A 24,506-nucleotide genomic window follows, 5' to 3' on the forward strand; every position below is an offset into this window, starting at 1 on the left:
AATGAGAAACAATGAAATCTGGCCATGTGTAGCAACGTGGATGGACCTTGAGGGTGTTATGCTGAGTGAAATAAGTCAGGCAGAGAAGGACAAATATCATATGTTTGCACGTATAGGAGGATTAGGAGGAACTTGACGGAGGACCAAGGGGGAGAAGAAGGGGGGAAATGGTGGGGGAAAGGGAGAGAGGCAAACCATGAGAGGCTCTTGAATGCTGACAAAAACTGAGGACTGATGGATGTGGGGGGGAGAGGGGGATGGGCATGGGGGAGGACACTTGTGGGGATGAGCACTGAGTGTTATGTGGAAACTAGTTTGACAATAAACTATTTGTAAAAAAAAAAAACACAAAAAAAACCACAAATGCTCTGTGGTGGAATGCTCCTGTTACTTGTTTTAAATATCGATGTGCAAAACCCCAACTTGCAGTTTTTAGATAAAATTCAATAAATTGATGGATCTCTAAATTTGGTAGGGATCAGAAAAAATATGTGGAGTAGAGAGTTGTCCTTTTCCTTTTAAAACTACAGGAAAAATGGTCACAGGGGCTGTGCCCATAGAATTAATAAAGCTCAGTATTTGGTGAGACTCAGAAGCCACTATTCACAGTGGTTTTTAACTCTGGAGGCATTTCCTCTGGTTGAGACATTATCCCTAAGAACCCCAACAGTAATTGCCATTCATCTCAAAAAATTAAACATGTAATCTTCTATTTATAAAGTAGGAAATTTGACCTCCCAGTCATATTGTTGGCTTTCATACTTCAGTGGAATCATGCCTTAATTAATAATATCATGCAGACTGCCCTTATTGTTAGGGCCAGACTTAGTTTTTTGTTGTTGTTGTTGTTTTAGGTTTTTTTTTATGAGAAATTTATAGTTTACTTAAAATTTTAACAAGATTCCATCTGCCCATTTATAATTTTAGCTTCACAGCCTCTAACTAATCCAAGTATGGCTTCATATAGCTTCTTACTAATCTGCATGGCTGTGTGTGTGTGTGTGTGTGTGTGTGTGTGTGTGTGTGTGTGTGTTTGAGTGGTGGGGAAATTCTTACTTAAACTAGGTACTAATGGATTGTATCCATAGTTGCTGGGATGTTTTGCTATTAAAACTGTTCTGCTGTTGTCAGTAATCCCTTGGTAAAGTAAGAGAGGAGGGAATTGCCTTAGAGCAATTAAAAAAGAATTTAAAAAGTATTCTAAGTATCAGGTCACCAATATTATTTGAAAGACTATCTTACTCCCCTAGATGCATACTGCATTGAATATGTGGGTTGGCAGACACTAGGGAGGGACAGCCATAAGTCAAATGAAACAAAAAATTATTTCCTAGACCCAAAATATCTATATCAAGGTGGAAAGGTAATTAGAATACTAGCTTTAAGCTCCTGATAGCTTGTTCATTTGAGAACTTTTAATCACTCAGTCTGTAATATTAGTTAGTTCCAAGTATGGACCGCAGGCAGAAGTCTTCAGAGAAGAGAAGCTATCACGTAAGTATTTCTTTAGGTGGACATTTATAAGTCTAGCTGTTTATATCCCTTAATTCCTTAGTGAGTAGATTCTTTAATTACATGTCAAGTGTGTATTAGACACTGACAGCATTTACGAATGAAAAAATAAAGTGAGCATAGTTCTTTAGTGGAATGTCTAAATGGGTGGAATGATACAGGGCCATAGCAGAATTTTTCTTTTTAAGATGAGAGAGGCTTTGAACACCTTTATAGATTGAAAGGTCTCAGTTTATAAAAACACAACAATAGCATTAGATTAAATATTTGGAGATAAAAGCAGTGTTTATGTAATAAGGTTTCAGATAAGCCAGAGGGAGATGAGATTCTCCTCAAAGAAGCCCATTTCTTTGCAAAGAAGAATAAAGATGGAGTGGTTCTAGATAAGGTTATAGTTGAAGAACTAAGCCCTTGGGGAGAGAGGGTCTCGATGACCTCCTGTTTTAATTCTTTTTAAAAAAAGATTTTTTTTAACATTTATTTATTATTGAGAGAGCATGAGCTGGGGAGGGACAGAAAGAGGGGGAGACACAGAATCTGAAGCAGGCTCCAGGCTCTGAGCCGTGAGCACAGAATCTGACACGGGACTCGAACTCACAAACTGCAAGATCATGACCTGAGCCGAAGTCAGATGTTTAACCAACTGAGACACCCAGGTGCCGCGTTTCCCTGTTTTAATTCAAAGTAGGAGGGAAATCTTGCTGAGGAGACTGAAGTGACAGTTCGGTGGGGACCTGATCGTTGAAATGGTGGTTGTGGGAAATGAATGAAGGGCCGGGGGAAGAGATACATACAACCCTACAGACCTGGTAGAGGTTGCAAGTGGTACTAGTCATATGGTTATGTGATCCTTTCTCCCAGCATTGCTTCCCTTTCTCTGTGTTTAGGTGCAGAAGGAGAATGGTTAGATTGGTCCCAGGGATTGTCAGAGCAGAGACAGAAGAATTGAGGATGATAAAATAACATAAGCAGTGGGCTCATGGAATCCGGTCTGGTCAGGAAAGGAAACAAGAAAGGAGGGGGTGATGTGATGGGGGTGAAAGAAAGAGAAAATTCTATTTGAGAAATTGGTCAAAGAAATAATTTCCTCGTGAGGACAAGAAGTGGAGAGAGTTTTTTCTACAGTGTTCTAGATGTAGGAATGTTTGTGGTAGAATGGGACTTGCTGAAGACTTTATGGAAAAGTTTTAGAGACAGTTAAAATTTGCTTTATAATTTTGAGTTTAATTTTTTCCTATTATCTCCAATTACTGTGTTATAATTCCCTAAATGGGATAGGGAAGTAAAGAATGGATTTTTATTTTCTAAGATTCTGAGACCATGATTCATTCTTTCATCTGATAACCACAGGAAACTGATTAGGCTAGATGATTTTACTTAATTTTCAAATATTCCAGGCTCTAGAGGCATCTTAAAGATGGGATACAGAAAGATGAAATTGCTCATCAGTGATTAAGTTCCCTTCCACTTTGTCTTTTCTCTAGTGGTGAAGTAGTTGTAAGTTGAGTTTTTGTCTTTTTGTCTTTTTTTTTCCTCTTAACACACATGGCCCAGTATTATATATCTGTATGGGTTAGGTCAGTACTTCCCAAAGTGAGGTGTGTGCTGGGGCTGAATGTGCAACCACATTCAAGTGCTTTAGTGAATTGCAGTTAATGTGTGGGCATTCAGGGGATCTGTGATTATACTAACCAGATTTAAATTAACCAGTTCTCAAAAATTGATCAAGTGGCTTAAAAGGATTGTTGCCTGGGTTACCTGGGTGGCTCATTTGTTTAAGCATCTGACTCTTGATTTTGGCTCGGGTCATGATCTCATGGTTCTTGAGTACCAGCCCCGTGATGGCTCTGCACTGACAGTGTGGAGCCTGCTTTGGAATCTCTTTCCCTCTCTTTCTACCCCTCCCTCATGCGCACACTCTCTGTCTATCTCTCTCAAAATAAATACATAAACATTAAGAAAAAAACAAGATTGCTGCTTTTAAAGAAATAGTGTTTTTATGTGGATAATACTTAAGGTACAAATAATCATAGAGCTGCACCCCTGCTCCTTATCACATAGCCATGTTCTGTGATTAAAGATGACGAGCACCTCGGGCACCTGGATGGCTCAGTCATTTGAATGTCTGAGTTTGGCTCAGGTCATGATCTCACGGTTTATGTGTTTGAGCCCTGCGTCATGCTCTGGACTGATGGAGCCTGGAACCTGCGTCAGATTCTGTGTCTCCCCCCAACCTTCTCTGCCCCTCCCCCGCTTGTACGCTCTCTTGAAAATAAATAAACATTAAAAAAAAAAAAAAAAAAACCCTGATCGCCATCTAACCTGAGCTGACATTAATTTTCGAAGTATCAAGAGAAGTATTAAAAATATGGTTCACCTTTAGNGGCTCAGGTCATGATCTCACGGTTTATGTGTTTGAGCCCCACATCAGGCTCTGTGCTAACAGCTCAGAGCCTGGAGCCTGCTTCAGATTCTGTGTCTCTCCCCAACCTTCTCTGTGCCCCTCCCGCGCTTGTACGCTCTCTAAAAAAAAAAAAAATAATAAAAAAAAAAAAAAAAACCCTGATCGCCATCTAACCTGAGCTGACATTAATTTTCGAAGTATCAAGAGAAGTATTAAAAATATGGTTCACCTTTAGTAATGTTAACTGTGAGCCCTAACCTTAGTATGTAGTGTGTCTTAAAATACTAGGTAAAAACTAATTATCAGCAAGACACTCTAAGCCATGAAAACAAATCTGTGACTTTTTTTTTTTAATGTTTTGTTTATTTCTGAGAGAGAGAGAGAGAGAGAGAGCGTGAGCTGGGGAGGGTCAGAGAGAGAGGGAGACCCAGAATCTGACAGGCTCCAGGCTCTGAGCTGGCAGTCAGCACAGAGCCCGACGCGGGGCTCGAACCCACGAACCGCGAGATCATGACCTGAGCTGAAGTCAGAGGCTTACCCAACTGAGCCACCCAGGCGCCCATAAATCTGTGACTTTTTAAATCACATTTTAAGTCATGTTGCTCAATCCATTATTTTTACAAATTTTACTAAACACAATAAATGCTTGGAACTCTTTTGAAGTTTTCTCATCATTAGCGAAAAGGCAAAAAGTCACATACGATTGGGGAAACATGTTCTTGCTGCCACAGTAAAACTGGCTAGAATACTATGGGACAGAATAAAACCCATTCCTTGTTAGCTAATAATGCTGAAAGGGGCATAGATAATACTGCTAAAGAATTAAAGAGTCAAAAATCACTCTGCAGTTAGGAAGGATGGTATACTAAGTTGGAGAAAGATATATTTTCAATAGATCTTGGCTTAGGGTATTTGTGAAGATTGTTTCAGTAATAGTTGATTACTCTTCTGAGAGCCACTAAAGGAAACATGTACCAGAATGAATATGTTTGTAACTGTAATGTCTTATTTAGTAGAAAAATGTTTTTTTGGAAAATCTGTGTAAGAATGACTACTGATGGAGTGGTTTACTTTTCTGTAGATGTTAGGAAATGGAGATAACATCATTCATGAAATGAGTTTATTGCATCATTAATAGGCTAATACAGGAAAGGAGTTGTACCAGAAGAGCACAAAGTAATACCGTGGTGGTCAACTTCATAAAAACATGACTTTTGAAATATATTAGAGTCTTTGTAGTATTTTATAATGAGATGGGAGTGATCACAGTTATTGTTTATGCATACAGAGGTGTGCTCATTCTCTTGGGACACAGTGTGTAAGAGTCAAACTTAAAGACAGATTATATACTCTTTTTTTGGGGGGGTGGGGGGAGCTAAAATAGCACTGTTCCAATCTCCTAAATCAAATTCTTTTTTTGGTGATAATAGGTATCAGTAGTATGAAATCTAGTACATGTTTTTTAAAAATTCTGTTGATTTAAGGTAAAGGTGACATTTTAAATGAGTGAGAAAGAAACCACTTTCTGAAATAAACTGCTATGTAGAGATGATTCTGCAAACATGCTGGGAAGTACTTCTATTGGTATGTGCTTTTCTTGCCAAAAACAATGTGTCACCTGGAAAAATTCTTATATTGCCACCTTTAAAATACTTGGAAACTGTTGCCCTGGGTTTTGAATGCATTTAATAAAGATGCAAAGAAGCAAAACTTTCTAATTAGCTTATAAACTGATATCAAGAAAAATAACAAATCTCTTGGATGGGTTTTGATAAAAACTTTTGCCTAATTGGTAGATGGGATAGTTTCCCGATTAGTTCATGTAAGCTACAATGTACCCTTCCCATTTGGACCTCATCTTTTGTAAGGTATTTTTTTAAGCTACATCTGCCCTTATAAGCAAATATCAAAATAAGCTGGACCTAGAACCAAATATTGGAATTGCCAAGTCACTAAGAATTTATAGAGCTTAGTCAATCACCTTGTTCTTGTTAAAATATTAATATTTTTAGCAGAAGTAAAAAGGGTTTATACCTCTAATAAAATTTTAAAAATATCTACACATGTATTTAAAGACTCTAATTGAGTATGAATTCAGAACATTTGCAGATCACTGGATTACATCGTGTCTAGGATTTGTATGTTATTTTACAGTTTATAAAATGCAAATGTGTTCTAACTTGAACCTCATCAACAACCTTTTGATGTAGAGAGGTGTCATCTTGTCTGTTTTATAAGTAAGACAGTATGCCCTTGTTACACAGGAAGAACTCAAGGTCAGAGTCTATAAATGACCTGCCCAAGGTCATATAATTTGTTAATAGTGGCTTCTCAACTGCAGATCTTTTTTATGTGTGGTGCTCTTTCCATTCACTCTGTTCATTGCTGGTCATTCTCCATGTTTTGATTTCCTGCCCTGAGCTGTCTGTTATTTATTCCGAAACCTTTTATAAGTTGTCTAGAGTTTTTGGTTGTAATCATTGGGAAAGAGAAACTATTCTATATACTAGTAAGTTAAGAAAGACTGGAAACAAAAGATGGAAGCCAACCAGAAAGACAGTGTGTTAATGATGGATACCTAAATTGTACTTGATGGCCCAGAGGTAGAATGAATGCATTCGGTTCTCTTGTGGAGGAACCACATGAAGTGCAAAGGAACCATAGAAACACAGTTTAGGCAGAAAACTCATTTGAATATTGACGTAAGGGCAGTTCTGTGCTATAGTAAACTTGGCATTGATAAGCATAATGAAGTAAGAACTGTGATGTTTAGTTTTAGTCATTTTCACCTTAATATAACTTTACATGTAGCCTTTTATTACAGTTGTTATGTCAGTACATATTAAACAGAAATAACAAAGTTGAAGAATTCTATACAGGAAAGAAAAGTTAAAGGTTGTGTGGTGCTAATGGATCTATATAGATAAAGTAGATTTAACATGCTAAATTGAGTATAACTGATTGGGTCAGAAAAGTGACTTAAAAGTATAGCACAGTTTCAGATGTCATTTTCCAGACTGCAGTCAGTGCCATAATTTAAGAAGGCAGAGATGTATTTAATAAGTTAAAATCTGGCTTTAACAGGTTTCTATGAAAGTGTGTTTTTATATACATACAGCTTCTGGACTATTTGATATTACAAATTCAAGGCATAGCTTATTTTCTCTCAGCCTAGTGGTAACACATCTGGAAATACTATGCATCACTAAAACTTGCATAGGAATGCTTCGCGTGCTTTGAAATACTGTATATATGATTATAAAGTTTCCTTAGTATTCATTGGCACATTAAACGAAGGTGGCACTGAGAGGTATATTATTGTCTGTATTAATAATATGCAGATGAAAGACTCCCTTCAGTTCAAGTGAATATCGTTCTTCCCTCTAACTGTTCACGATGCCATTGATCTATTGTGCTCACAGTAGAAAAACCAAAATGGTACAATTAAAATTGTAACCAATGTCTGAAGTAACTATACCCCTCACCTTTTGTTTTGTTTTGTTTTGTTTTGTTTTGTTTTGTTTTGTTTTGTTTTAAGAAATGGAAAGGTCTTCTGAAACTTAGGATACTTTCAGTGGCTTAGAAGATATTAGAGAATATTTGGGGCTTATCACTTTATTTTTTTAAAACCTTTATTAATTTTTGACAGAGAGATAGAGCATGAGCAGGGGAGGGGCAGAGAGAGAGAGGGAAACACAGAATGTGAAGCAGGCTCTAGGCTCTGAGCTGACAGCACAGAGCCCCATGCAGGGCTCAAACGCATGGATAGTGAGATCGTGACCTGAGCTGAAGTTGGAGGCTTAACCAACTGAGCCACCCAGGCACCCTGGCTTGTCACACTTTAAAAAACCCTAGATGTGGAGTCAAATCACTTGTGGATCTGATAGCAGGTATTTTGTTATACAGTGTCAACCTGGGCAAGTGGGTTAAACTTCTCATAGCAGATGTGCTCTGGTCCAGTTGGGCTTGCTCACAAATGATTACGTTTCCACATACATAATAGTCATTTTGTAAACAAATAAGTGGTGTATTTAGCTTTGATGATAGTGCTACAGTGGTGTAGACAGATGGCTTGGAAAGGCTTGTGGCTCTGCAGGAGGCTGTGGGGCATCCAGAGGAGCCCTCCCCAGCTCAAGGAGTGTGTAAGTCAGTGTCATCTGTCAAGTCAGAGAAGCTGGAGGGGCATCAGGAATCCCTTCGCTCCAAGTGACCAATTCTCCTCCAGATTGTACAGCCATATTCTTTATCTTCTTTCCAAGTATGTAATAAGTATCTATGTTAACAACAATGTGCAGAATGAACAAGATACATATTAAATTCTGACTGAATATAAGTAAAGTTCTCTTAACCAACCTCACTTTAACTCACACACTCCAGTCTTGTCATTTCTGGTTTCAGTCCCCTCCTGCTGCACCCATGGTCTACTCAGTGTCTGCAGCTCATAGCCGGCTCTCTAGTATGCCAACATGCTTGTGTCCCTACCAGCTGATCCTTTAGTCTTATTTATAATGGGGAGTCTGTGAGTTAATGGTTTACCAAAATTCTCATCTTTTTTTAGATTCAAGTTTTATGTACAAAGTCAGATGACTTCTTTGGCATTTTGAAACACTATGGTTTCAGAAGTGTCCCACTCTCTGAAAAAAGTAAACTTAAACCAATAAGCTTAAATAAACTAAAAAGTTAGGTGATGGTTTGAAAGGTGTTGAAGGTGTTGGAGAATTAGTACAGCAGGTCCTACGGGGTCTTACAGTTTACAGAACCCTAGGCTTAGAGTCAGACCAGCTGGGTTCCTGATAGTACTTGCCTTTGCTGCTCTGATAACCATCTGTTAACCATTGTTACATTTCATGAGGATTTATAGAAGATGTCTTGGACTAATAAAAGGTGTTAGATTTGATTTGCATAAAACCAGTAGCTGTTTATAGTGCTCTCAGTTTCCATGGACGTTAGCTTCTTTAGTTCACACTTTTCATCCTAGAAAATGAAACTCAATTTAGTATATTAAATCTACTTTATCTATAGATCCATTAGCACCTTGAACATTTCATTCTCATATAGAATTCTTCAGTGTTCTTAGTTAAGTACATCTGGATTATCTTTTAATTGGTAACTAGCTTTTGGCAGCAGTAGTGTTAAGTGTGTGTGCATGCTTTGGGGTCATCTGCACTTGAATTTGAATCCTGGCTCTACCATGTACTAGATGTATAACCTTTGGAAAGTTACCTAAACTTCTTTTTTTTTTTTTTTTCACAGTTTGTCAAATTAGTTTCCACATAACACCCAGTGCTCATCCCCACAAGTGCCCTCCTCCATGCCCATCCCTCCCTCCCCCCCACATCCATCAGTCCTCAGTTTTTGTCAGCATTCAAGAGTCTCTCATGGTTTGCCTCTCTCCCTTTCCCCCACCATTTTCCCCCTTCTTCTCCCCCTTGTTCCTCAGTTAAGTTCCTCCTAATCCTCCTATACGTGCAAACATGATACTTGGCCTTCTCTGCCTGACTTATTTCGCTCAGCATAACACCCTCAAGGTCCATCCATGTTGCTACACATGGCCAGATTTCATTGACCTAAACTTCTTTAAACCTCTGTTTTCTTATCTCTGTACAAGCATGATAATGTACACCTCATAGGGTTAATGAAAATAAAAACATAATGTGTCAGTCAAGTGTATAGGCATGTGGCCTAATAGATACTCAATAAATGTTCCCTTTCTCTCTGTGTCATTTAAAAAATATCTTTCGGGGTGCCTGGCTGGCTCTGTCGGTTAGGCGTCCGACTTCGGCTCAGGTCATGATCTCACGGTTCGTGGGTTCAAGCCCTGCATCAGGCTCTGTACTGACAGCTAGCTCAGAGCCTAGAGCCTGCTTCAGATTATGTACCTCCCTCTCTCTGATCCTCCCCTGCTCACGCTGCCTCTCTCCCTCTCTCAGAAATAAATAAAATAAAACAAATAAAATATCTTTCTATGTTGTGGATAAAAAGAGGAAAACTTCTGTAAATTACTTATTTGTTCATTGATGGGGTAGGTCTGGAGACCATTTGCAATGAAACAGTAAGAGGGATATAGTATTTGCTGCTGTGAGCATCTATCATATCTAAAATTATTTAATTGATTTCATAAGTACCAACTGGTATTACCACATCTTTATAATCTTCCATGCGTGGCCAGCAACTGGAGAGAGATGAACCAGGTAAAGGCTGTAAAAAGAAACATGAATAAATAGTTTGTTGTGGTCATCCCAGCCCAAGTAGTCTTTCAAAAGTAATCTAACATATGCCTTCTCTTTTACTACAAGGGATTGGGAGATGTTAAAAAAGAAAGTGAAAATGTTCATCTTTTTTTGTTTCTCCAGCGTCTCTTCCATCTCTCACTCACCTTTGTCGTTTGCAAATTCGGTCCAGTCTCAAACCAGAACACCTACGATCTGACAGTTTTATCTGTCAGTTGCCACTTCCCAGAAGTCTACATAATTATTTGCTCTATGAAGATGTTCTGTGGATGAATGCAGTTCCAGAACTGACATCTGTTGAAGATTGGGAAATGAACGAAGCTACGTAATGCAGCTCCTGTCTTACTCTGAAAACTACCAAAACAAAGAGCCATGCAGTACACAAATTCTTCATGACTTTGTAGTCATAAAAGATGATTTTTGTTTGTGTGGTTGGTTAGGTTCTGGAAAGACAGTAGTTTAATGTAAATGTTTACAACTGGGCTTTCTGGTAAAAAAATACTGTAAACCTCACTTATGTTACTTTATTGCAGATTCACCAGCACACTTTATATTGTAAATTCCACTTTATTCTGTAATAAAGCATTTTCCACTTTATTCTGTTAATGAACTATGATACTGCTCCTAGTGCTGAACATGGCATATTTCTACTTATGATTCTGTGTGTACCTCAGGCTAGGAACTTAGAATGTTTTGCATAAAACTTGCCTGGAAGTATACACATAATGACGTTGAAACTATTATTATTATTATTATTTTATTTAATGTTGACCATCTCTTATGTTTATAAATAAGTCCATTCTCATCTCAGTTCGGTCAGTTTTATGATGAATTGCTATTCATTGGCTTTTCACTGATAAACTCAGGGGAGAATTTTTTTTTTTAAAGAATATAGAAAATTAATAATTGTGTTGTGCTGTTAGTTTTGCCCCCTAGTTCCTTGATACTCTCTTTGGTTATAAGAAACTCCCATTTCTGCAATGCCAAGAACAGATCTAAACTCAAAGATAGGCTCAAGGGCACCTGTGTGGCTCTTTCGGTTGGGTGTCCGACTTCGACTCAGGTCATAATCTCTTGGCTCTTGGGTTGGAGCTCCGCACCAGGCTCTGTGCTGACAGCTCAGAGCCTGGAGCCTGCTTCAGATTCTGTACCTCCCTCTCTCTCTGACCCTCCCCTGCTCACGCTGTATTTCTCTGTCAGAAATAAATAAAACATTAAAAAAATTTTTTTAAATCCTCATAGATAGGCTCAGTTGAAAAAAATAGGGTCAGTATTGAAATCAATGAGCATTTAACCACATTTAGAATACTAAGCAGGAGGCCGAGAGGGCATTTCTGTGGCACCATCTTTATAGAAAGAAAGCCATGTATTTCTGAGTCACTAGTATCAAATAAAACATTTAAGCTCCATTCAGTCTCTAAATCAGAGGGCAGCTTTGATCCTATGAAGCAACATCTGCCAGTTATGTTAATATTATAGTGTTTTTCCTTTTTATTATTTAGATAGGTTATCAAATAGTCTTTGATCCTATGAAATTCAGACCTCAGATTCCTAGGGTAATAAGACACCACCTCACTGGTTTTACAGTTGTTCAATATGAATCTATGGTCAGAGAAGACTAAACACTGGATCAGGTGAACTATGGTAAGATGCTGTTGGGACCAACCTTGAAAGAAAGTTTATGAAAGCATTACTGTCATGACGTCTAGCAATTGGGTGCAGAGGAGGGTAGGTCTTCTGTCCTGCTGGGATACTGTGGAGTTCTGTGGACTGAAATAGATGGGAGTATGTCAGCCCGGTCCATCTCTGAAAAGTCTTTGCTATTTGATAAATAGCAGTGATGAAGTCAGACCAAACGATGGAAGCATTGTTAAGGTCCAGAAGGATGACTGAACTCAGTGCAGATTAGAGCTATGGTTGCTTCCCTGTTGGTGGAGATAAGAGTTTGAATGTGGACATACAGTCAGAAATACTTGTAGATATGGAAAACCAGGTGGAAATTCTGATACTTAATAAAGAAATTCCAAGAATGTATGTACTATGTAGTAACTTTTAAATGTTGTCCTAATCTTTATTTTTCCAAACTCCAACTCTAATTTTTAACATAACTAGTTTATTATTACGGCCAAATGCACATAGAATGTTTGCACTTGAGGCTGAATCTTCTTTTGTGTTTTTGTTCATGTTCAGATACGTAATACAAATTAAACTATCCATAAGATCATTTTTAAGATCATCATCTTGTTCTTACAAATCTGAAAATGGGAGCACCTGATTGGCTCAGTCGGTTAAGCATCGGACTCTTGGTTTCAGCTCCGGTCATGATCTCACGGTTCATGAGTTTGAGCCCCGTATTGGGCTCTGCACTGACAGTATGGAGCCTCTTTGGGATTCTTTCTCTCCCTTTCCATTTCCTTCTCCATCTCTCTTGATGTCTCTCAAAATAAATAAATAAACAAAAATTTTTTATGTATTTATGGTTTTTATGACTTACAGCAAGGATTCAGTGAGAAATGTGAAAGAATCTAGGTAATGTGTTATAGTTACACCTTCTGGTCACAATGATACTTCTGATTAGTGTGAACGATAAGCCCTGACCTACATGCACAACAGTGCTTTAATACTCTTCATTTTTTTAATTATTAAAATATTTGTATTTTAATATTTTTCATTTTCAAGTCACAGCCTAATGAAGAACCCTGTAAAAAAAAAAAACAAGAACCCTGTAGTACCGTAGTTCTCTAATGGTGATACTTAACTACCAGAGCAGGACACAGATCAGCCTTAATAACAGTTGTCAAGATTTTACCCTCCCTTAATCATATGTTATCCTTTATTTCTTGCTGGTCCTTGCTGTCATTGGATATTTTTCCATGATCATTTGATGGAACAGTGGTAACCTGAACGTTGTTTTTTTATATTTCCCTCTCCTTTTTGCCAAGTAGCAGGTGTCTTGATGTGTAGCTCTCTGGTAGCCCTAGTTCCCAAAGATGAGTCATACTCCTCTTGTGGTCAGTGAGCACCCATGGCAGTGATAATCCTTGATAGGCAGCCTAAGTGGCATGTTTATGTCACGTGAACAGCTGATATCTTCTACTTTAGATCTGTTCTTCCCACCTAAGTCCATCTATAAACCTATGTGAAAACTGTGATATTGTATAGATCTTCAGGTATTATGTCAGGTATACCTTGAAAACATATGAGCAGTTTTGATTTACTCACTAAAATTCCACTATAATTTTGTTGGTCCTCAAAAATGTAATAATGTAAATAATTAATACAAGTGTAAATAACTACACGTCTTCTCTGAAACAACAGACTTGGCAGTTCTATTAGCACGGGATACAGAAAGAAGTTGAAAAAATCCATCTGAAAGTTTGCCTTTTCCCTTTAATACTCCTCTGTAATTCTCAGAGGTATGTTCCCCTAATTATATTTCTTGGTTAATCATAGAAATATTTGTTTGCAAAGAAACTCTCTGCGCCGTTTTTACCAGTGGGTCCCTAGTGCTATTGTGGAAAAGGTTTTTACATTGCTAGTGAAATTGTTAGTTATGTGGCCGTTATCAGTTCCATAATCGAGTATTTTAGATCTAAGACTTTAATAGAATAATCAGGATAACTATACACTGCATTCTTCCAGTTTCATGAGTTCATCTTCTAAAACAAATGGAAGATCTGCCCACTGGCTTCATCCAAATACTTAATTTAAGTAGGATCTCGAAGGCAAAGGGATCTCTAAAGCTTTTCCTGGGAGCTGGGAACATCATAAAAGGATGTATGTTAAGTGTCCCTATGCTAGTAAAAATCTTAAAGTCTCATATAATGGTAATAGCACATTTTATATATGTATATTTTATTTATATATATGATAACAATAATAGCGCATTTTAAGTGTTTCATTTTAAAAGAAAAAATACTTTAAAATTTAGGAAGAAAAGGTGGGGAAAGGAGATGGAGCCATGGTGGTGTTATCCAGACCCAACGTTAATGTTAACCTATAAATTGGAATCTTTTCTTTTTCTCAGGCTTTTTAAAAGTCTATAAACAACTTTGAGGGGTGTTACCCTCCCCCCCCCCACACACACCAGGTTAAAATCAAGCATGATTACAGTTTTGTACCTGGTCTAGACTTTTCTTTATCATGTTAATGATACCTGCAGCCAAGCCCAAACCATGAGTTATCACAAATTATGAATTGGTAAGAATGATAAATAATGAGGCATTTCTGGGTTGATTCTTTTCCTAAGATATCTGCATGAAGCAAATATCCCCTCCCATCCACTTGAGAGGAGAGAGGGCATTGGGGGTGAGACCTTTGTGAACCAGCACAAGTCATCTGGTTTCAGGGCGGGCTAGCCCTGCAGTGGAATATCTATTGCATGACTCTATTATAACTATGCTATGTATTTTTAATGAAAAATTTAAAAATACTATTGTTGCAGTAAAGATTAGTGTCTGCATGGTTTTCCTGTCTCTTGGCTTCTTTCTCGTGCATAGCAGTAATAGATGAAGCAGAACAGGTGGTAATTGCCATTGGCGCGCTGAGACTTGTGAGTAGCATCTGTTTATGTCTCTTTTACCATCAAATGGTTAGCATAACCTCCTCTCCACTGCTTCCCTATGCGGATGATAAAAGTCTATCATGAGTCATTAAAAGGTGCTAATTTACGCTCTTTTTCTAACATGATGGAATACGTGAAGAAGAAAGTCCATCTGGTGACTAAATATGACTATGATTTGAGTCAAACAATTACAAAGAAGGCATAATACTTCTGAGCTTATTACGGAATATTGGATCAAATAGGATGTGCCAAAGATACCAAATTCCATGCTAGAGTAGTTCCATAAACAGGTGCGTCATTTAGTAATGGGTAGTCTAGAATTCAGCTTTGAAACTTAAAAATTATTTTTTTTATTTTACTACTATTTTTTCAATTATTTGTGTTAGACAAAATATTCAAATTCTTATGGTCTTCATCTTGCTTATAATTATTTAGTTTTATTAAGCCCACTTTTTTAAAGCCCACTCTTAAATGCTATAGTGTGTTATATTTGTGCATGTTGATGTAAGTGCACACTTACCGTTTTTATCTTTCTGTTATGGAAAATTTCAGGAGCGCCTGGGTGGCTCAGTCAGTTGAGCATTTAACTCAATTTTGGCCCAGGTAATGATCCCTGGGTCATGGGATCAAGTCTTGTGTTGGGCTCCACACTAGCATGGAGCCTGCTTAAGATTCTCTGTCTCTCTCTCTTTCTGTCTTTCTCTCTCTCAAAATATAAATAAAGTATTATGGAAGATTTCAAATTTTAAGCATGCAGAAAAATAGAGAATTGTATAATGAACTTCCATGTTCCCATCACTTAGTTTTAATAATGACCAAATCATGACCGACCATTCTTTATTTCCTTTTCCCCACCAATCACCTCTCTCCTATAGCCTTTCTGAAGCAAATTCCAGGGATATAATCTATAAATATTTTAGTATGTATCTCTAGAAGTCAAGGATTCTATTTCAAAAACATAACTCTAATACCATCATAACTCCCTAAAAAATAATTTCTTAATATCAAATATACTGTCAGTTATTTACATGTTTTTAATCATCCTATAGCTTTCTAAATGGTTTGCTTAAATACAGATCCAAAAATATCGTATCATTGTGATGTGATTTTTTTCTTTGAAATGTTTTGGTTGAAGATAGGTTATTTTTCTGTCACCTTTTCCATAGTCTGGATTTTGCTGATTATAACCCCATGTTATCCTTTTACCCAATGCTGGGGTTTTTTGTGGTTTTTTTTTACATTAGTTATATACATAACTGTGTGATAAATTGCCTTAAAACTTCAACCAATAACTGCCTCACATAGTTTCTGTGAGTCAGGATTTCAAGAGTGGCTTGGCTGAGTGGTAATGGCTCAGGGTCTGTCACGAAGTTGCATTAAACTGTAAGCAGAGGTTGCAGTATTTTAGAGGCTTGATTGAGGCTGAAGGATCCACTCTAGAGAGGTGCATTCACATGGCTGTTGGCTGGAGTCCTCTTCCTTGTCATACGAATCTCTCCCTATGGCTGCTTTTTTTCAAAACTCTTCACATTTCAGTGGGCTTCCCTGAGCAAGTGATCTTAGAGATGCATCACGGTGGATGCCACAATGCCTTTTATGATATTAGTCTTGAAAGTCATACACCATCATTTCCAATCCATCCTATTAGATGTGAATCACAAAGTACAGCCCATAGTCAAGGAGGGAGGAATTAGGCTCCACCTTTTGAAGGGAGGAGTATCAGTGTGTAGAAGCTTTTAAAACCAACACACTTTATTTCCTGTAAATTGGTGTCAGGATATAGACAAAGACTGGGTAAATAGTTTGCAGGGCCCAAAATGAAAATGTGGAAACTCTTGTTCAAATTTCAAGATGGAGACAGCACAGCATTAAATCTTAAACATGGTGCCCTTCTGACCACAGAGCCTGTGATGGCACAGATGATACCATGATACCAGCTCTAGATATCGAGGCTTGGTCCTATTGAGATTCCATACTCATACACTTTTTTTCTCATACACCTTTTTTCTTGCAGGACTGCTTCATAGGTGTTGGGTACTTCATCTCTCTAGTGAGTAGCAGATACCAGTGATCATTAGCTAGATCTATTCATTATAGTTTTATTTCTTTATTGGCTATAATACTTTCAAAAAGATAACTTCCCATGATTATTTGGTTACCCTGAGGTCTAGTACATACAGGATAAATGTAAAATCTTTTCATTCTTTTTGATAATGAATTGACTCTCTAGTAATCCCTTAAAGATGATCACTAAGTTTTCCTTTTTTTGGTATTAATGTAAACATGGATTTTTGATGTGTTCTAATCCATTACAGTTATTGTCCTTATTGATATTCAAATTGTCCCATCTTTAGCTAGCATTTCAGTGGTCTTTGATAGCTTTTTTATTTTCTATTTTTCTTTTTTTAAGTTTATTTTTGAGAGAACAGCAGAGCATTGAGCAGAGGAGGATCAGAGAGAGAGGGAGACACAGAATCTGAAGCAGGCTCCAGGCTCTGAGCTGCCAGCACAGAGCCCTACATAGGACTTGAACTCACAAACTGTGAGATCATGACCTGAGCTAAAGTTGGACGCTTAACTGACTGAGCTACCAAGGCACCCCTTTTGTTTTCTGTTAATAAGATATTCCGGTTTTATCGTGTACATTTCCTTCCTCAGACCTGGAATTGGCCATTTTTTTCAGAGACCTTTGTTTATTCAGAAATGGTATTATATAGACTTTAATACATTTTATGCATACACACACACTCATACATACACAGAATAACCTTGGCATGAAGTGTGTGCTTTTCTACTGGTTTAGTCATTGTTCATTGAAGAGCTAAGAAATAAGTATACATTTTGTTCATATCCATATTGATACTTCAAATTGAAGACTACATTTTTCAAATTCAACTTCAGTGATCTTACATCTGTGTATTTCCTTTCTAATATGCTGAACATCGTACTTCTGAATGACACTGACAATTGCCCATTTGTTTTATACAGGATTCATGCAGTAGTCTCATGATAACAATTTCTGCACTACCATCAATAATATTAGTGAAAACAGTTTAAAAATCCTACTCCATCCCAATTCTTTTTGTTATTTAGTTAGATGTAATGAGGAGTGAACAAACTGCTGTGTTTCCATGTCACTTGAGTGTACAGAATTGTGTGTTTTATTTTCAATCTATCTTGTAGGAATTTTTAAAATGTAATTTTGCCTTATAATTATGTGAAATACTTACATGGTTTTAAGTTAAATCTATGGAGTCAGGTGGGGGGGGCACGTGAGTGGCTCAGTCAGTTGAGCATTTGATTAGATTTCAGCTGAGGTCATGATCTCATGGTTCACAGAATTGCAGCTCTGTGCTGACAGTGTGGAGCCTGCTTAGGATTCTCTCTCTCCTTTCTGCCCCTCCTCTGCTCATTCTTTCTCTCTCTTTCTCTTTTTTAAAAAAATGTATTAACTTATTTTGAGAGAGAGAGGGAGGAAGAGTGAGGGGCAAAGAGAGAGAGAGGGAGAGAGATAATCCCAAGCAGGCTCTGCACCACCAGCACAGAGCCTGATGCAGGGCTCAAACTCGTAAACCATGAGATCATGACCTGCGCCAAAATCAAGAGTCAGACCCTTAACCAACTGAGCCATCCAGGTGCTTAATCTTTCTTAAACAAACAAACATTTAAAAAAATAATAAATTTAAATGTACATAAAAAAGTATATTCAAGTAAATCTGGCTTCTATAGGAAGCCTTTTTATAATTTATAGCTTATTTAAAATTTTATTTTAAACATAAACATGTATTTTCAAAGCCCTTCCTTTGATAAGGAAAGAATAGTATACACAGCTTTCTCCCTCATGCTTTTTTCATTTAATATAATCCAGAGATTAATAAAAACAGTAATAATAGAGATGATCCTCATTTCTTTTTACAGCAACTGTGCTGATAAACCAAAATTTATTCACCCTTTCCTCTACGGATGAACATTGGGCTTATTTCTCATTTTGTGCTCTTACAAATGGTGCTGCAGAGAATAAATTTGTGCTCTTTATATTTTTACCAGTTTGGTGTTGGAAGGTTCCTAGAATTGGGATTGGTGGGTAAATGCATATGTGAGTTTGTTGGATATTGCCAATTTCTTCTCCATGGGCAAATCATGCATACCATTAATGTTTGAGAGTGCCAGGAGAGAAAGTTGTCAAACATTTAGCTATTTGGCAATCATGGGTGAGATATATATGTCAGTAGTTTTAGTTTGCATTTGTCTAATGAGCAAGATGGAACATCTTTTCATATTGGTGGAAGGAACGGGCCCAATTCTAATGATTTCTACGTGACTATATAGTTATCTTCACACCAGTTATTAGAAAATCCCTCTTTTCGCCACTGGCTGAGAAGCTGCCATTCATTGACACTACACTTTTTTCCTTTTTCATTGGCCTGTTGTTTTCTACTTATGCATTGGTACCAAACATTTTTTTTTTAAATGCTTATTTATTTTTGAGAGCAGGAGAGAGAGCGTGAGCCAGATAGGGGCACACAGAGAAGGCAACAGAGGATCGAAGCAGGCTCTGCTATCAGCATGGAGTCTGATATGGGGCTTGAATTCACGAACCACAATATCATGACCTTAGCCAAAATCCACCCAGGTGCTACACCAAACTTTGAATTATAGAAGATTTATAATATATCTCGATGCCTGGCAAAACTTATTCCTCTTTATTGCTCTTTTATTCGACAATTTTTTGTGGCCATTTTCCCTTGCTTGTTCTTCCTGGTAAACTGTAAATAATTCTGGCTCTAGTATCCAATACCTTACAGTATTTTTATAGGAATTTTGCAAAATCGATTAATTTGGAGAGAATTAACATTTGTGCGATGTGTCTTCCTATCCAGGAATGTGGTTTGTTTCTCCTGTTCTAGTCTACTTTTGTTGACTTTCAGAAATATTTTCTGGTTTTCATTTATACCTTCTAAGTGGTTTTGGTTTATAAACATGAAAGCTCTTGATTTTGTATTAATTTTATAACCACTGCTTTACTAATGCCTCTGTTTTTAATCATTTTTCCTATCAATTTCCATTGGTTTACTGTTGTTTTGCCAGATATATGATCATGCCACCTGCAAATAGAGCTGTTTTTTCCATCATCCTTTTAGTTCTTAGACCTCAGTTGTTTTCTCCTGTCTATTATATCGGTTAATACCTCCAACCTTTGGAGAGCTTCCTGATTCATGAACACCTTGAGGTGCTGAAAGAATGGCACACCTGGAGAAGATTTGGAAGTTCGTTTTCCCTTCCCATATACTTTGCCCTATGTACTTCTTCCTTTTGGCTGTTCCTGAGTTTTATCCATTATAATAAGTGAGCAATAGTAAAGTGCTTTCCTGAGTTTTGTGAGCCATTCTGGGAAATTATTGAACCCAAGGAGAGGGTTATGAGAACCTCTAAAGATGTATGACAGGCCCAGATAGCGTCTGAAGTAGAGGCAGTCTTGTGGGACTGAGTCCCTAATTTCTGGGATCTGACATTACCTCTAGGTAGAAAATGTCAGAATTGATGGGGCGCCTGGGTGGCTTAGTCGGTTAAGCGTCCGACTTTCGCTTAGGTCATGATCTCACGGTTCGTGGGTTCGAGCCCCGCGTCGGGCTCTGTGCTGACTGCTAGCTCAGAGCCTGGAGCCTGTTTCAGTCTGTGACTCCCTCTCTCTCTGACCCTCCCCTGCTCATGCTGTCTCTCTCTCTCTCTCTCCTAGAAATAAATAAAACATAAAAAAAAAAAAAAAAAGAAAATGTCAGAATTGAATTGAGTTACAGGACACCCAGCTGGTATCAGAGCATTGGTCAGTGTGGGGAAAAAAAAACCCAAACATTTGCATCAGAAGTCAAGCTTTGAGAGTGGTGAGAAGGAAAAGCAGAAGTATTGTAAGTAGTACAATAGAGGGGAATGTTTCGTTTGTTTTTTCCCACAAGTGTTGGCTAATCTAGTTTTATCTTCCCAGGTGTGTGGTGTGCCATCTCAATATAGAGACTAAAGGTGTTTAAAATTTTTTAAATTTTTAGTCTTTGCTCAATCCATTTTGTTTGGTTGCCTTCTTCGGTGGCTCCCATTGTATGTATTTTGGATCTACTTCATCTGCCTTCTACATACAGCCTTCATTTCTCTCCAGTTTTATACTTTTTGTTTCCTTCTGAATTAAGATTTTTTTTCTCCTTTTCAAGTTTTATTTCTCTTGAAGTATTATTTATTGTGTATATTTACTGTTGTGTTCCTTCTTGTTTGTTTGTTTGTTTTGTTAACAAAACCATTACATACAACTGATACAAAAGCCAGGACTGTGTGGAGGTAGGAGAGAAGGGGGGACTTCAGAGGTAAGAGGGGCAGAGTGGTGCAATCCTTTCCTTGTTTGTTCGTAAGTTCTGAAACAGTGTTTTTCTTTTCTTGTAAATTATTTTCTTTTTAAAATTTATTTTTAATGTTTTTATTTATTTTTGACAGAGATCGAGTGCGAGTAGGGGAGAGGCAGAACTAGGGGGAAACAGATTCCAAAACAGGATCTAGGCTTTGAGCTGTCAGCACAGAGCCCAATGTGGGGCTGGAACTCATGAACTGTGAGATCATGAGCTGGGCTAAAGTAGGATGCTTAACCAACTGAGCCACCCAGACACACTTTACAAATTATTTTCTAAATTGTTTCTTCTCTCTTGTCAAATATCTAATCTTCTCATTTGAGTTTTGCTAGTTCTGATTTCAGTTGTTCCTCAATTCTCTATCATCATCTTAATTTCTTTTAGCTCATTTTGAAATATGAGGTGATAGTTCTCTTCTGTTTTAGGGTATGTCTCTCTGGCTTTTTAAAAATTATATGTGGGAATTCTATTCTTATATCTTTATTATTCTTATGTCTATTTTTTATGTGATACACTCTTTTCGATTGCTTTTTGTGTTATATATATATTTTCTAGTATACTAGTTTAATTCCTTTGTTATTCCTTTTACCATATATATTTGAATTATTTTCTTAGTGGTGCCCTGGAGATTACAGTTAACGTCATAATTTATTACAACCTCAATCAGATTAATACAAATGTAATTTCATATTATACAAAAACTTTGTCATCCTATGTAGCTCTATTTCCCCCTCCTTTGGGCTGTTATTGTCATACAGGTTAGCTTTTATACATTGTGTTCTTCTCATTGCAGATATGTAATTGATGTTTTATTCAGTTGTTTTTAAATCAAATAGGAGAAAAATATAATTACAAACAAAAAAAAATGCACCTATGCTTTCTTTTATATTTACCTATGTACCTTTACCAGTACTCTGTATATCTTTGTGTGGATTCATTTCAGCCTGAAAGATTCCATTTAGTATTTCTTGTGGGGAAAATATCATAATATAATTTCTCTCAGTTTTTGTTTGCTTGGGATGCCCTAATTTCTCCTTCATTTTTGAAGGATAGTTTTGTTAGATATAGAATTCTTGGTTTACAATTTGAAAAAAAATCATTCCCTTGTCTTCTATTTCCATTGTTTCTGATGAGAAATCAGGTGTTAATACTATTGAGGATCCCCTGTATGTGATGAGTCTCTTCTCTTCAAGAGAAGAGCTATTTTCAAGACTATCTCTTTGTTTTTATCTTTGATTATGATGTGTCCAGGTATGGGCCTTTTTGAGTTTATCTTACTTGAAATTTGTTGAGCTTCCTGGATGTGTAGATTAATGTTTGTTTGTTTGTTCGTTTGTTTGTTACTAAATTGGGAACGTTTTGGTCCTTTCTTCAAATATCCTTTCTGCCCCCCTTTTCTCTTTCTTCTTTTCCTAGGGCTCCTATTATGCATGTTATGGGCTGACTTGTGTCCTCCTGAAATTCATATGTTGAAGTTCTAACTCCTAGTACCTTAAAATGTGACCTTATTTGGAATAGGATTTTTGCAGATGTAGTTAGTTAAGGCAGTAGAGTGACCCCTAATCCAGTATGACTGGAATCTTTATAAAAATGGATCATGAGGACATAGACATGCATTAAGGACAACAGTGTGAGGAAGTATAGAGAGAATATGATGTGAAGAGACATAGGGAGAACATAGCCATCTACAAGCCAAGGAGAGAGGCCTGGAATAGAGCCTTGCCTCACTGCCCTCAAAAGGAACAAGTCCTCTTATACCTTCATCTCAGACTTGTAGCCTCCTGAACTATAAGACTATACATTTCTGTTGTCTAAGCCACTCTTTTGTGGTACTTTGTTACAGCAGCAAACTGATATAATGTGGGTGTTGGTGTACTTAATGGTGTCCTATGTGACTCTGAAGCTCTGTTTTGTTTGGTTTTGGTTTTGGTTTCTGGTAATTCATTGTTTTGCCTGCTCAGATCTGCTGTTGAATACTTTCAATGAATTTTTATTTCAATGAATTAATTTCATTGTTCTAGTTTTCAATTTGGAATTTCTTTTTCTTTTTTTTGATTTCTTTCTCTTTATGATATTCCTTATTTGGCAAGGCAGTGTTTTAATACTTGCCTTACTTCTTTAGCCACAGTTTCTTTTAGTTCTTTCACCACATTTAAAATAATCATTTAAAAGTTTTATCCAATAAGTCCATCATCTGGCTTTTTTGGGATAGTTTCTCTTGATTGCTTTTTTTCCCACTGTGTTAGGCCACCTCATCCTTCCAGGTTTCGGTTAATCTCTGCAGTTTTTAAAAATTTGATTCTGACTATTTTTGTCCATTTTCTCCTTGCTCTTATGAAGGACAGAATCCAGACCGCCAAGAATACAACTGATTCCTAGTTAAAGAAGTGGCAACATATGCCTGAACGGTGACATAATAGCTATCAATCAGTGAGTTTTGTGTGCCTCTGATTTTCCTCCTTTTTATGTGGTAATTACCTTATCCCTTGGTAACCATTGTATATTGGGCTTATGAGCGTCAGGTAAGTTGTCTCTTTAATTCACAAGATTTCAGACCCAGAGACACTGAACTCAAGGCGCTAAACTTGAGGAACTGTCTCTGACGAACCTCGTCTATAACAGAGCCTGATTTATATGATGATTTACTTGCCCTCATGCGTGAGCCTGTTGTCATAATAGACAAGGCTTTGGGGGGCCTTGGAAGAGGGAGAGTACAATTTGCATGTGGGAGGAATGGAAATAATTTTTGGTCGCAGAATGAACTCTAAATTCTTAGGCATTCCTTCCATTAAGAGGAGCCTTAGATATGAATTGGCCTTAGTGACTTGTTTGTAACCAACAGAATGCGTTAGAAATGATAACAAAAGTCTAGGTCATCATAATAGCTTTTGTCCTGTGTGCCTGTGCTTTCTCTCTCATTCTCCTTCCTCTCAACCTTGGAAACTAGCCCTGTATTGTGAGGAAGACATATCCACACACAGAGGGCCACATGTAGTTGCTCAGCAAAAATTTCACCCAATAGCCAATATCAACCACTAGACATAAAAGTTAATACCTCTTCAGAATGATCTTAATCTTCAACTTTTGAGCTACCCCAGCAGACACTGAGTGGAATAGATTTAAGCTGTCTCCTTCAATCTACCCATTCTGCAGATTTATGAACAAAATAAACGCTATCATTGTTTCAATTCACTAAATTGGGGTAGTTTTTTAAGGCATAGTTTTTATTTTTACTCATTTTTATTCAAAAAATTTTTTAACATTTATTTATTTTTGAGAGACAGAGAGACAGAGTGTGAGCAGGGGAGGTGAAGAGAGAGGAGACAGAATCCGCAGCAAGCTCCAGGCTCTGAGCTGTCAGCACAGAGCCCGATGCAGGGCTTGAACTCACGAATTGCGAGATC

The 24,506-nt window shown here is 37.4% G+C and overlaps 1 protein-coding gene across 4 annotated transcripts in view; it reads left to right on the forward strand.

The window, feature by feature from the left end:
- ASB3 (ankyrin repeat and SOCS box containing 3) overlaps nucleotides 1-10,743 on the forward strand; it is a 115,405-nt gene extending 104,662 nt beyond the window's left edge. For all 4 annotated transcript variants that reach the window (XM_039249194.1, XM_039249191.1, XM_039249192.1 and 1 more), the window contains one exon: nucleotides 10,270-10,743. In XM_039249194.1, the coding sequence (XP_039105125.1) occupies nucleotides 10,270-10,475 (206 nt within the window). In that variant the 3' untranslated portion in view covers nucleotides 10,476-10,743. The remainder of the gene's footprint in view (nucleotides 1-10,269) is intronic.
- Nucleotides 10,744-24,506: the final 13,763 nt, after the last annotated feature.

Source organism: Hyaena hyaena, unplaced genomic scaffold (assembly GCF_003009895.1).
Source record: "Hyaena hyaena isolate Hyena2069 unplaced genomic scaffold, ASM300989v1 scaffold_332, whole genome shotgun sequence".
Lineage (NCBI taxonomy): Eukaryota > Metazoa > Chordata > Mammalia > Carnivora > Hyaenidae > Hyaena > Hyaena hyaena.